Raw genomic sequence first — 12,565 nt, 5'->3', positions numbered from 1 at the left:
TATATATATATATACATATATATATATGTTTAATTATTTGTGAATATATTTCAGAACGTCATCAAATGAAACAAGAGTATCCGAAGAAAAACCAGTCAGAAAAGAAAATTTCTTAAGAAAAATACTATTACCCAAATATTTAAATGTTTTTCCCTTTTCCCAAACGATTCCCAAATTATATAGACATAAATAAATCAGAAATATTCAATTTGTCTGCTATCTTGTCAGTAGTTTCAAAGAGTCATGTAGACTTGATTTATACGCAAGATCGATAAGGTCGATAATGATGCATGCGCGCTTACCAGCAGTAACATGGAATTAAAAAACAATTTTTTTCTGAATGACTATTTCATTATTCTATGTTTTGCTATTTTATTATTTTATTAAAAAATATATTTACTATTTTTAGTTAACTGTTCATTAACGATAATTTCAAATCCGGCATTACCGATAATACACAAGTCACAAGAATTATCTGGAGCGTCTGGACGTTTCTTTTTTAGAATCGCAATGCACGCGTTCCATTGATGCAATTGAAAGAGTGAGAATGGAGAGCGAATTAAGAATTGTAGTGAAATGGAGTGGAAAAGAATACGATATCCTCGATATTCAAGAGGAAGATACAGTTCTTACTCTGAAAGAGCGTATACACAGAGAAACAGGTGTTCGTCCGGAACGTCAAAAACTGTTAAATTTAAAGTTTAAAGGTTATATTTTGAACTATTCTTTGATAAGTTCTATCAAATAAATATAGTCATTATTGTAATTATAATAATTTATTTTAGAGTTTATCGTCTTGAAAGAAATACAACTAATATCTAGCTATTAATTATTATTATCCAGTATATCAATTATAATTATTTGACTTATATTTTATATATTGCATATACATGTATATTACAATACATAGTAATATAAGAGTAATATATAAAATAAGAACATATATATAAATTATAAATATTATTTATATAATTCTTAAAATAATTTTGCTTTCCTATACATGAAAGTAAAAAAATTATTGACAGTATATAGGATATATGAACTAATAATTCTTTTATATATTGATTATTTTTATTAGTGTGAAAAATTAGTAATAGAAAATTTGTAGATAGTTAATCTAAATATATAGAGTTTTTAAAAAAAAATATTTAGAAATTTGTTCTTTGTTAGGCAAGGCAGCACAAGATGAAGACATAATCGGTAAATTAAATTTGAAGCCTGGATTCAAACTAATGTTAATGGGTTCGCGTGAGGAAGATATTGCTGAGGTCAGTCAAGCACCTGAGGATGTACCTGATGTAATAAATGATCTAGATATAGAAGAGGAGGAAGTAGAGATTGAGAAGGCTGAAATAAATCTTCGTAAAATTCAGATACGAATCGATCGCTATATAATCACAGAGCTGAATCCTTTAAGAAATGGTAAGAAGCTTCTTGTACTAGACATAGATTACACTTTATTTGATCACAGGTCAGTGGCAGAGAGCGGAGCACAGCTAATGCGTCCGTATCTCCATGAATTTTTGACTCGTGCTTATAAAAATTATGATATAGTCATCTGGTCAGCAACTAGCATGAGATGGATCAATGAGAAAATGAAGCTTTTGGGAGTCTCAAATCATCCAAACTATAAAATAGCTTTTCATCTGGACGTCCTTGCCATGATCACTGTTCATACACCGAAATATGGGGTTGTTGGAGTAAAGCCACTGGGTATTATTTGGGGAAAATACAAGCAGTTCTCCGCGAAAAATACAATAATGTTTGATGATATCAGACGAAACTTCATAATGAATCCGCAGTCAGGATTGAGAATAAAACCTTTCAAACATGCTCATACAAGCAGAGTCAAAGACTTTGAACTGCTGAAACTATCAAGATATTTAGAATTGATAGCCGATGTTGAGGATTTTCAAATCCTTAATCATAGAAAATGGGAAGAATACAAACCGAAAAAGAACGATCACAGCAATGAACAGACTAGCAGCAATGATAAACAATAAATTTTGGCGAAACTTATTGTTCTTCATGCCACCTTGACCAATTGATTGATAGAAGAGACATTGATTGACAGAAGAAATACAGAGACTTCAAGATTATATATGATGAAGCGAATGCATGAAGAAAATGCATTTGTCGGATGTTTTAAAATCATGACTGAAAATGACAAGGCTGTCCTATGTTGGATAGAACGATGATTAACTTAAATCAGTTTACATCAGTTTCTTCTCATTGCAAAAAAATGACGCGTGATATTTAGGTCTGTTCGTTTGGATTTTTTGCACTTAGAATTTTTGCTTTCAATATTCAAATATATATTTATTTCGTTTTATGTATATTCGTTAATGCAAAATTTTTTAGAGATTTTAAGCAACACGACAAATCTATAGCAATTTTTTTGAAAACATACATATTTTCACATTTTTCTTATTCTATGTATTTGTAATCATTGGTTGTGTATACACATGTATAGCGATTTAAATAAAAGGTATGGAGTGGTTAATGAGAGATGCAATAATATAACATATTTGAATCCAGTGCTGTGCATCACATTGCAAAATTTTTTACATGTAGAATTTGTTATATACATTTTGCGTCACGTGTATAAGTTGGCGAACTTTTAATCTTATTCGATACGACGCGGAAACAATTATTCACAGTTTACACATGAGTTTCATGCAGCGTATTTCAATCATTAATACGTAATGCACTAATTATATAAATGCAATATTTATTTTATAATTAAATGCTAGTTGGCGACTTTATTTAGGGAATTGAACGATTTTTAAACTGTAATTTAAATAAGATACTATTTCCACATTTTTCATACCGATTTAAAGCTACTACTTATAATTACAGAAAGATGTAAAATAAAGATGAAAAGTTCATATAATATTGTAATAAAGCTAATTTATCCAACAATTTGATTTTTAATTTTGTTTAACCTTTAAAATTTTAAATCCGTATCTACCAAATGACACAAATCTATTCGAAATATATTTACCATTTATTTTCTCTTAAATTTTTTTAGAAATTTTTTTAAAAAAGACTACAAATAAATTTTTTTTGCTTAAATAATTTATTTAAATTCTTATTTTTATAAATATGTACGTAATTATATTTTTTGTGAAATTATATTTTTTAAAAGTACTTCTTTATATTTATGCTCATTTTTAAGGTCAAAATAGATCAAATAATTAAAATTGACACTTGACATTCAATTTGGACATTCAATGTAACTTATTTTAAAGCTAAAAATGAGCATTGAATCAGCATGATTGCATCTTAAATATAATTTTGATAAAATTGCTGTAAAAATATCTCTGATATAGTTATATAGTTATATAGAGTAATATCTTAATATTCATAAGAAATTATAATTATAATTATTTCAAAGAGACATTTAAAATTCGCTCTTTTATATTTCAAAATTATTATACATGTAATACATTTATTATACATGCGAATATTATGATTGAAGAAAATATTAGTACATTAAATATTTTAAATGATCATTTATTAAGATATAAAGTCTCTAGATAATAAATTCATTCAAGACATCCTTCTCTCTAAAAGTAATGTAATATAGAATAAACTTAATAATAATAGAAAAAAACTTAATAATAATAAATTAATAAATGTAAAAAAAGAACATTACGAGATCCCGCCTCAATTATTCATATACTACCAATCAGGTCAAGAACGACTCTAATCAAACGAATCGGGAAAACACTTTATCGGAATATCGAGCGACTAGCTGTCTCGGCATTGTCCATTGAGGAATAATGGAATTGATTTGCGTTGTAACCTTCCCTCCCTCGCTTGTCGATGCCTTTTAACATCGAAGAACATAATCGACTGAGCACTGCTGAGCGTTTAGTCATGAACAACATGGCGAGCATTCGGTGGTAAGCGGATATTTTGCTCGACGCGGAAACGTCACACATGCTGCCTGTAGCTGTCAAACTTGCAGAAAAACAAAAGGATGGAACTGTTCCGCACTGACACTCATTTTATCTTCGTGAAAGAGAGGCACAGCCTCTGGTGTGACAAGTATACTGGTGAATTCGCCGCAAAATCAGGTGGGTGTGTGTACAATTGTATTTGATATAAAGTGAACAAAGCGTCGTATACGAAAAGCGATCTTAACGTCACGTTTTGAGGATGCGAATCAATTTCAAGTGGGAGTATGTACATTATGTCCGTATAAAGATTTCATATAAATGATATAGTATTCTTGACAATTGATAAAGAAATGTTATATATGTGGAGTTTGATAGTATATAGATAGACATTTAATTATTTTGATAGAAATGATGATTTTGATGATGGATTTTACAGATTGGGAATGGGCCACACCGAAGGATTTAGAATGCCTGGGGATGTTTTATGGAATAGTTGGAAAAATTGAACAGACATCGGTATTGGAACCTCGCTTGATGCTCATAAAGGATATCACACCAGCCGGAGAATTACATGGCGGTCATGTTGTTTACAAAATTAAATCTATCGCATTTCTACATATTGGCACAGAAAATATGGATATTGGTTTACTACCTTGTAAAAAACATCAATATGTATTGAAGAAGAAAGGGAGTGGATTATTTGATGTGCCACAGAAAGCAGCTTTAGCGAAAACCTGGGGTACAATCAAGAATGCCACAAATACTATAAAAAATACTACACAGCATGCTGCCGCATTGGCTACATCTCAAGTAAGGAACCTAAAATTGTTGGCATTCGTGAATTCATATTTGTTGTCTTACACAATTCACAAACTCAATATTTTCTGTACAGATGAAGTCCACAGTGATCAAACGCAGCGTAGTAAAAGATAAAGACAGATTTGAGAAGAGAATTTTGGAAGAGTTGAATAAGATATTTACCGAAACTGATTCATTCTTCTTTTGTCAGACTGGTGATATTACTAATAGTTTGCAGCGACAATGCATAATGGAATCTCAGTATGGACAAGACAATCAAGATAAGCCATTATGGCAACGTGTAGATGACAGATTTTTCTGGAACAAGCATATGTTACATGACATTATTAATCTAAATGTTCGTGATTAAAAAATCTTTATTTTTATACAAGTAACTGTAAACAATAAGACATATTTGCCCAAATAAATATCTTATGACATTGTTGTATAATTATACTAACTGTATATAATAGTAGATAAAATACAATTAAATGTAAAATTTATCTCTTTATTTGCTTAATGAGTGGGTATATATTATTTAAAGTCAGCTGTATAATGACTGCATCCAATAACTAATTCAAAATTCTCATTTTATAATACTTATTTTTGTCTTATTCTGCAGACAAATAAAGCAAACTGTTGGATATTGCCAATTATTCAAGGATATGTTCAAATAGAAAAATGCATAGTCGAGGTAGGTTTTGACGAGCAACCGCAACAAGAGATATTTAATTTGGCAATTATATCGAGAAGGAGTAGATTTCGTGCTGGAACTAGGTAATTTTCATTTCATTCATCACATAGATAATTTACATAGATAATTAGATTGTCATAATTATAAGTTTTATCTTACTCAATATTAAGATTAAAAAAGTATTTCTAAATACATATAACATTACATAGGTACAAGAGACGTGGAGTGGATGATGATGGCAAGTGTGCAAATTATGTTGAGACTGAACAATTAGTTTGGTATCATGATCATCAAGTATCTTTTGTACAAGTACGAGGAAGTGTGCCAGTATATTGGTCTCAACCTGGGTATAAATATAAACCTCCACCACGGATTGATAAAGGTATAAAGAGATATCTTTTACCTTTAAACTAGATTATTTTTATGTAACGTAATAATCTCGTACAATGATATTACAGATGAGGCTGAAACGCAGATAGCATTTGAAAAGCATTTTGGTGAAGAACTTGCGTTTTATGGGCCTATTTGTATCGTTAATCTAGTCGAACAGACTGGTAAAGAAAGGATTATTTGGGAAGCTTACAGTAATCATGTATTTAATTATAATCATTCAGATATAACATACACCACTTTCGATTTTCATGAATATTGGTAAGTAACTAAATGAATTGCTTAAACTCATGCTTCTTATTACGATGTTTGTCTTTAAAATTTTGTGTTTAAATGCAGTCGAGGAATGCATTTTGAAAATGTGTCTATTCTGGTTAATGCATTGGCTACAATGCTAGCAAATATGGGTTACTGCTGGCGCGATAAACAAGGTACGATTTGCATGCAAAAGGGCGTGTTCCGTGTAAATTGTATAGATTGCTTGGATAGAACAAACGTGGTACAAACCGCTCTGGGTAAAGCTGTTATGGAAATGCAGTTTTCAAAACTGGGACTAATACCACCTGACGGAATTCTGCCTGCAAATATAAGACAGACTTTCCAATCGCTTTGGGCTAATAATGGAGACATTATTAGCAAGCAATATGCAGGAACAAATGCTTTAAAGGTCTGTACATCTCACAAATTGCCCATGCAAAGTCTGTCTTAATATAAATCTTAATTTTGTTCCAAATGATTTCTAAATGATCTATGATTTCTTACTATTTATAGGGAGATTATACACGTACTGGGGAGAGAAAATTTACTGGGCTGATGAAAGACGGCATGAATTCCGCAAACAGGTAGAGCTTCGTATTCCTATCCTTCACATTTTATAGTCGCTTAATTTTTCTCATTTTTCATTTTTCCTTTTTTTATTTCCAATATCTCACATGACACAGAACTTTCACAATTATGCCGCGGAAGATAATATCCCAGTTAGATGTCTCAATACGAACATTGCCATACAATATTGTAAATTAAAATTTATATTAAAACATTGGAAACACAAATGAATCATACGTTACGAACATTTTATAAAATAATATTTCGTTTTATATTTATTTTTTTATTTCATCATTATTATTATTATAAAATTCGGACATTGCCGTACAATGTTGTGGGTGAAAATTAATGTAAAAGCATTGGAAGCATAAGTGAGTCGCACGAACATTTAATGAAACAATAATTCAGTGCACAAATTACATTTCAAGTTATGTAGATTTGCAGGGAAACATAATTGATTATAAAAAAATTTCGCGTTCATTTGCCAACTTTGACGCGTACCATGTAAATAGAATCATGTTTTAAATTGAAGCACATAATACATAATAAATTAATGATTGAATTTTTATTGCATCACGAATTCAATTCTATTTTTTCTTTGTTAATAAGATTATCTGGACAATTTTGAATTCGCTTGATGATAATTTTGACTTGTCTGTAAAACTAAACATCACAAGGTTGACACATCGATGTGTACTTTGGAGGTATAATTTATATGTTGACTTATTATCATTATTTATAAAAACGTCATTATACATGTGAATGTTCTTTTGCCCTCCTTAAGAATTAACAATTAATAAAAAACGATCATTGCCTATATAAGATTTTAATATAGTTTTTAAATATTGTTCATACAAATATGAAGTCAGTTTATCTGACTTTGAGCAGACAACAGATACATTTTTGTATAATTTTAAAAGTTCATCGACTTTTTCTTTAACGCGTACTCCAAATATATCTCCCAATTCTTGTAAACATATTTTATCTAATAATATTCCAGATTTTGTTAAGGAGTATTGAGCAATATATGAATTGTGTTATTTTATTTAAATCGCCTATATAAACTTTCTTTTCACTTATATGCGCATAACTCGATATTCGCAATCGATTTGATCCATATTAATAATAAAATCAGAGTTATAGTCGGTTGAAATTGACTACATCAAAGTTTGAAATTATATTGCAGACTTTATAATATTTTCTGGTGATTTAATTTCTTTTTTGGATAAATACCGTATAACGTGACGATTTGAAATCTTATAATCTTTTATAAAATTAGTTAACCACTTTGGCGACTGCTACAAAACGAAAAGCGCATATTTTCGTTTTCCATATTTCGGAATGGAACTGCAGCTGCTATAGCCCATTGTTGTAATTGCCATCTTGTTATTAATTATTTCTGTTCTCCGTGTTTCATTAAATCGATCATGTACATTTTTTTTTATAATGGCAATTTTATCTAAAAAAAACCACCTGTTAAAATTTCTTTCTTAAAACATGTAAAATCACTATTACGGTGTAAATGTTGTTTAAATTGCTTCTGTAAATAAATTTGAAACTCCACTTTAGATTTTCATTTGCAGTCATGATAATTTTTAATTTAACTTCGAAAGGCACTCTATGATATTTAGTAATTTTTTCATGGCATATATTCTTCATCTTTTGTTGATGATGTCCTCAACATCCAGTTGTTCTTTTACATTTTCTTGTGCTCCGTCAGACGAAAAACATTCCATATTCTCGTAAAATGTACATTTTCTCAATATTTTTATAAAATCTTCAAACATTTTTTCAGCAACCTCTTTAGCAAATTTTATAAATTGTTTGGATCAGCATCAAATTGTAACAACAGAACTCTACGTAGTTCTAATGGTTTTTTAAGTGCGCACGTGAAAATAGGTGTCTATACTTGATCTAGAACCTTGTAACGATTATTTTATAAAATGTTCGTGACATACGACTCATTTGTGTTTCCAATGTTTTAATATAAATTTTAATTTACAGTACGGCAATATTCGAATTTTATAAATAAATAAACGTAAATATATAAAATGAGTTTTTGATGAAATAAAGAAAAATTTGCTACTGCATGGTCTCAAATTCCTTCGTCGGATATAAAAGTAGTACGCGCGCTTTAGGCCTCTCGGCTAAACCGCGCTTCTTGCTTTACCTTTACTTATTCAGTACTTACCGCGCAGCAGGCCGATTACTCAACTTCACATGCAAATTTCTCTTAAATGAGGGTCCATGCACCCGAACCCTTTTACACTTTTTACACTCTCGATCCCGCCTTTCGAATGGTATAGGTATATTCCAATTCGTATTTCGCAGTTCGTGCCATCTCCCAATATTATTCTCTATGGAATCCTGACATTGTCCTTTCATTTTCCTATAGATACTATCAACAACACTTTATGGATGACTTACGTCAGGCAGCAATAGATACGCTGCTAGGGAACTCGATTGATGTTCATCAACTGAACAACGATTGGTCACACTATTTAGATATCCTTGATAATTGCTGTCTTGAACTTATACCTATGAAACCACCAAATATACAACTTCAACTTGCTACTCATCCTGACTTCCTTTATGCCACTGCTCTATATAATTTAGCAAGGTTCGTTGCTTGCTTTTAGCTTAATTTTTGAGAAATATTAGAGCAGTTACAGTTTTCTAAAATTAATTTAACTTCTTGTTATTTTTTATTACATATTAAATTATGTGGCGTAAAAAGAAATGCTTTGTGCTATTGTCAGCATGAGTTGTTTTTTTGTTATGAAAATCCTTCTGCATGTTAATTTTGACCTATTCTTCCTTTATTACAAGATTTTAATTTGATTCATAAACCAATCATTTTTGTAAATGCTATAGTTAATATTATAGTCAAAATTAGATATAAAAAAGTCGCTTTCTCTCATTTAAACAATTTCTTTTATATAGAATATAATTTATTAAACACAATATTTTCTTGATACTCTGTCTCAGAAATCGTTCTTTAACTTTCAGCATATTCGTTATGCATTGAGAATTAAAATATTCTTGCAGATATTACTTAAATCGTTTCAAGGATGTCTACAGACAAGCGACGATTGATATGATGCTAGGAAATTCAGTAAGCGAAGAAGTATTCTTAGAACGTACGGACGAGGAAGATAACGCGGCAACTGCGATTCACGTGAAATTACTAATTGAAGATTGCAAAAAATTACTCATACCTGATCCAGAAGTTATTCTAGGCAGTTGGGGAGTTATTGATGCTGATCCTATGTACGTAAATAATGAATTGTTTTCCATAATACATTTACGTTGTTTGTTTATGATTTTATTTCAATCGATTTTTTTTTTATTTCAGTACTGGTGATCCAACCGAGACGGAAATGGATACTATTTTAATATTGACTCGAGATAGTTATTACATTGCTGATTATGACGATCAAATCGATAAAGTTACGAACTATCAAAAAGTTTTATTAAATGATATTGTTTTAATTGAATTTGGTCAACCTGAAAACGTGGTCTCATTTTTTAAGAATAAACATTACTACTGTATTAGAATTAATTATAAAGTAAACGGTGATTACGGTTACTTTCACATGTTTCGTAGTACAAATTTAAGATTTTTCAATAATATGGCGGTTGTGATTAAAACTGAAGAGGAAAGCATTGGTGAGAGAACATATTCTTTATTTTTATCTATGGCAATTCTGAAATTTTATATTTTATATTTTTAAATTACAGAATCTTTGAAGGCAATTTGTGAAGCTATTTCAGTAGCCATGGAGATAGCAAACTTGCCAAAAGTTCCCGTAGCTATGAACGTTACGTTAGATAAAAGAAAGAGTAAATTAGTGAATGTTAAAGGTTCTACTGGATTATTAGACATTTCATCGTTTCCGGAACTGACAAGAAATGTATCTGAGACACAGTTACTTGCTTTAAAGACAGCAGGTTTGTTATTAAATTGCTTTCATTATTTACACATATAATAAAATATTTATAAAAATGAATACTTCTAGGTACAAAAGCTTTAAGCAATATGTCGGAACAATTTAGCAAATTGAATAAACTGAGTCAGAGTTTTAGCACAAAGAAGCCAATTGATTTAGCGAAGAATATAAGTAATAGATCGGCAGAGAAGATATCTAAGCCGATTTTTACAGTTGGTAACAGCAATATTTCAGGCAATGCAGAAGAGAAAAGTAACAGTAGCAGCAGCAGCAGTAGTAGCGAGAATATTGAAATGACACACATACACGTTGAGAAACCAGAGAACTTCAGTCATGACAAGCATTTGATGGAAGCTTATACACCATTGATTGGTATTATTATGGGTGTGAAAAATACCAATGTTATGGATGGTAGTGTTTGCGATTCTAATGTAAACAAGGAAGTATCCAAGAAGATGAGACCTAACAATGTGAATTTAAATTTGAAACCTGATATAGCTATTGATGCATTACATCTGATTCCGCAAACTGGATCCGGTACTAGTACTCTCAGTGCTTCGCCGCAAAAGACTACGGCAACGACGCCAGAGATAACAGTATACGATACAGGAGATAATATAGGCGAGGAAAAAGATTGCATGATTCCACTATCAAGCTTATCGCTTACCAAGAATATTAGTCATTCGACAGGGGATGTTGACAATAAAACATCGATTGGTATTAAGAGTAGTACTCTTCAAACGGATAATAGATTGGATGAAAAGAAAAGATCAGCCTCGGAACAGGATTTGACGTTGAACATTACATCGTCCCAAAGCGAATCTGCCTTAAAATCCATAAAGGAAAATATCGCGAGCGTTACTAGTCCTGTAGCATCTACAGCCAAAGATATTTTGTTGCCGTTCTCCAAATTTGCAAAAGGTGTTCAAACGTTAGGAGCTAATTTAGATCCTAGAAAATTAAAGACAGGTCAAGTAATGCGAAATTTGTCGGAACATCATATGGAAGAGCGCCAGAAACTTCAGGAAAGATGGGGCTCTTGTCAATCTAAACTTATTGCTTTGTAAACTCTTTACCTGAATAACTAGCTTTTTGAACGATTCGTCATTAAATATCAATTTAGAGCTTATTGATGGATTGTATATTCTTAAATATCAATAATATTCACGCGAACAATACAACAGTCAATATATTTACGAATATACATTATTGATATTTACGAATAATGTGAGATATGTTAGCAATGCAAATACTTTCACACACTCTGAAAAAAAAAAAAGAAATAAGGTATTAAGCGTTGTATTATAAACAGTTTTGTTATATATTGATCGCGTAATTTAATATAAAAAAATATCACGTAGAAAGTGGCAAATTTTGATCACGTTTTGTAGAAAATCTTATAAATTGATCTCACTGCACCTATTTTCACAAAATAATTGTTGATGTGAAATAATTAACGAACGAAACAATTCACTGTAAGAAAGAAAACTCTTTTCTATTATGACAAACAAAACTACGACTATGTAACACAGAGTACAATGTGGTCAATATTTATTCATAATTAATTGATTTGATAAATTAATAAATATTAAGCATAAAAAATAAGTAACAAATGAAATTGAAGAATTTCTTATTGTTATAAATCATGCTGTTTTTTAGAACTTTTCTTGAGCCAATATGTGTATAAAATTTACTATACATTTGCTAAATTTTTAAGGTATATTTTTATATCTTTAATAGCATCTTTCTGAAACTAATTTATTTAACTTGTGATCAATCTATAATAAAAAGCTGTTGATATGTAAACATTTTGTATCAGTATTAAATATTTTATTCTTATTGTATCATTAAGTTTTATAATAGTATTAAGATTTTATTTTCTTAAGCAGATACGTGTTATTTGTTCATAGATGATTTTTTAAAAATTGAAATACATGAAATGAATAACATAAAATGCAGATGAGACGATTTATTTGTATGAGAAGTCAGAAAGAAAAGCTTCA

General features: G+C 30.2%; 2 protein-coding genes across 3 annotated transcripts; both read left to right on the top strand.

Annotated features, from left to right (window-relative positions):
* Positions 1-493: 493 nt before the first annotated feature.
* On the top strand, positions 494-2,503 carry LOC108687388 (ubiquitin-like domain-containing CTD phosphatase 1). The gene is made up of 2 exons (XM_018193119.1): positions 494-707; positions 1,171-2,503. The coding sequence occupies exons 1-2, from the start codon at positions 548-550 to the stop codon at positions 2,001-2,003; spliced, it is 993 nt and encodes a 330-aa protein (XP_018048608.1). The 5' UTR covers positions 494-547; the 3' UTR covers positions 2,004-2,503.
* A 1,396-nt stretch (positions 2,504-3,899) lies between these two features.
* Positions 3,900-11,730, top strand: LOC108687387 (phosphatidylinositide phosphatase SAC2). 2 transcript variants are annotated; one of them, XM_018193117.1, is made up of 13 exons: positions 3,986-4,082; positions 4,342-4,715; positions 4,798-5,061; positions 5,326-5,480; positions 5,607-5,779; positions 5,856-6,048; positions 6,127-6,454; positions 6,559-6,629; positions 9,008-9,232; positions 9,661-9,882; positions 9,968-10,281; positions 10,354-10,563; positions 10,632-11,730. In XM_018193117.1, the coding sequence occupies exons 1-13, from the start codon at positions 3,986-3,988 to the stop codon at positions 11,627-11,629; spliced, it is 3,624 nt and encodes a 1,207-aa protein (XP_018048606.1). In that variant the 3' UTR covers positions 11,630-11,730. The 2 variants fall into 2 exon arrangements, with proteins under 2 accessions (XP_018048607.1, XP_018048606.1); XM_018193118.1 differs by lacking the exon at positions 9,008-9,232 and having other exon boundaries at positions 3,900-4,082.
* Positions 11,731-12,565: the final 835 nt, after the last annotated feature.

Source organism: Atta colombica, unplaced genomic scaffold (assembly GCF_001594045.1).
Source record: "Atta colombica isolate Treedump-2 unplaced genomic scaffold, Acol1.0 scaffold205, whole genome shotgun sequence".
Taxonomy (NCBI): Eukaryota; Metazoa; Arthropoda; class Insecta; order Hymenoptera; family Formicidae; genus Atta; species Atta colombica.
The sequence above is the reverse complement of the archived record's forward strand: the minus strand, read 5'-3'. Positions and strand labels throughout refer to the sequence as shown.

Coding starts and splice junctions, on each gene's coding strand:
- LOC108687387 (XM_018193117.1), top strand. CDS start 3,986: ATGGAACTGTTCCGCACTGACACTCATTTTATCTTCGTGAAAGAGAGG. Junction 4,083..4,341: donor TGAATTCGCCGCAAAATCAG/GTGGGTGTGTGT, acceptor TGGATTTTACAG/ATTGGGAATGGGCCACACCG. Junction 6,049..6,126: donor TTCGATTTTCATGAATATTG/GTAAGTAACTAA, acceptor GTTTAAATGCAG/TCGAGGAATGCATTTTGAAA.
- LOC108687388 (XM_018193119.1), top strand. CDS start 548: ATGGAGAGCGAATTAAGAATTGTAGTGAAATGGAGTGGAAAAGAATAC. Junction 708..1,170: donor GTTAAATTTAAAGTTTAAAG/GTTATATTTTGA, acceptor GTTCTTTGTTAG/GCAAGGCAGCACAAGATGAA.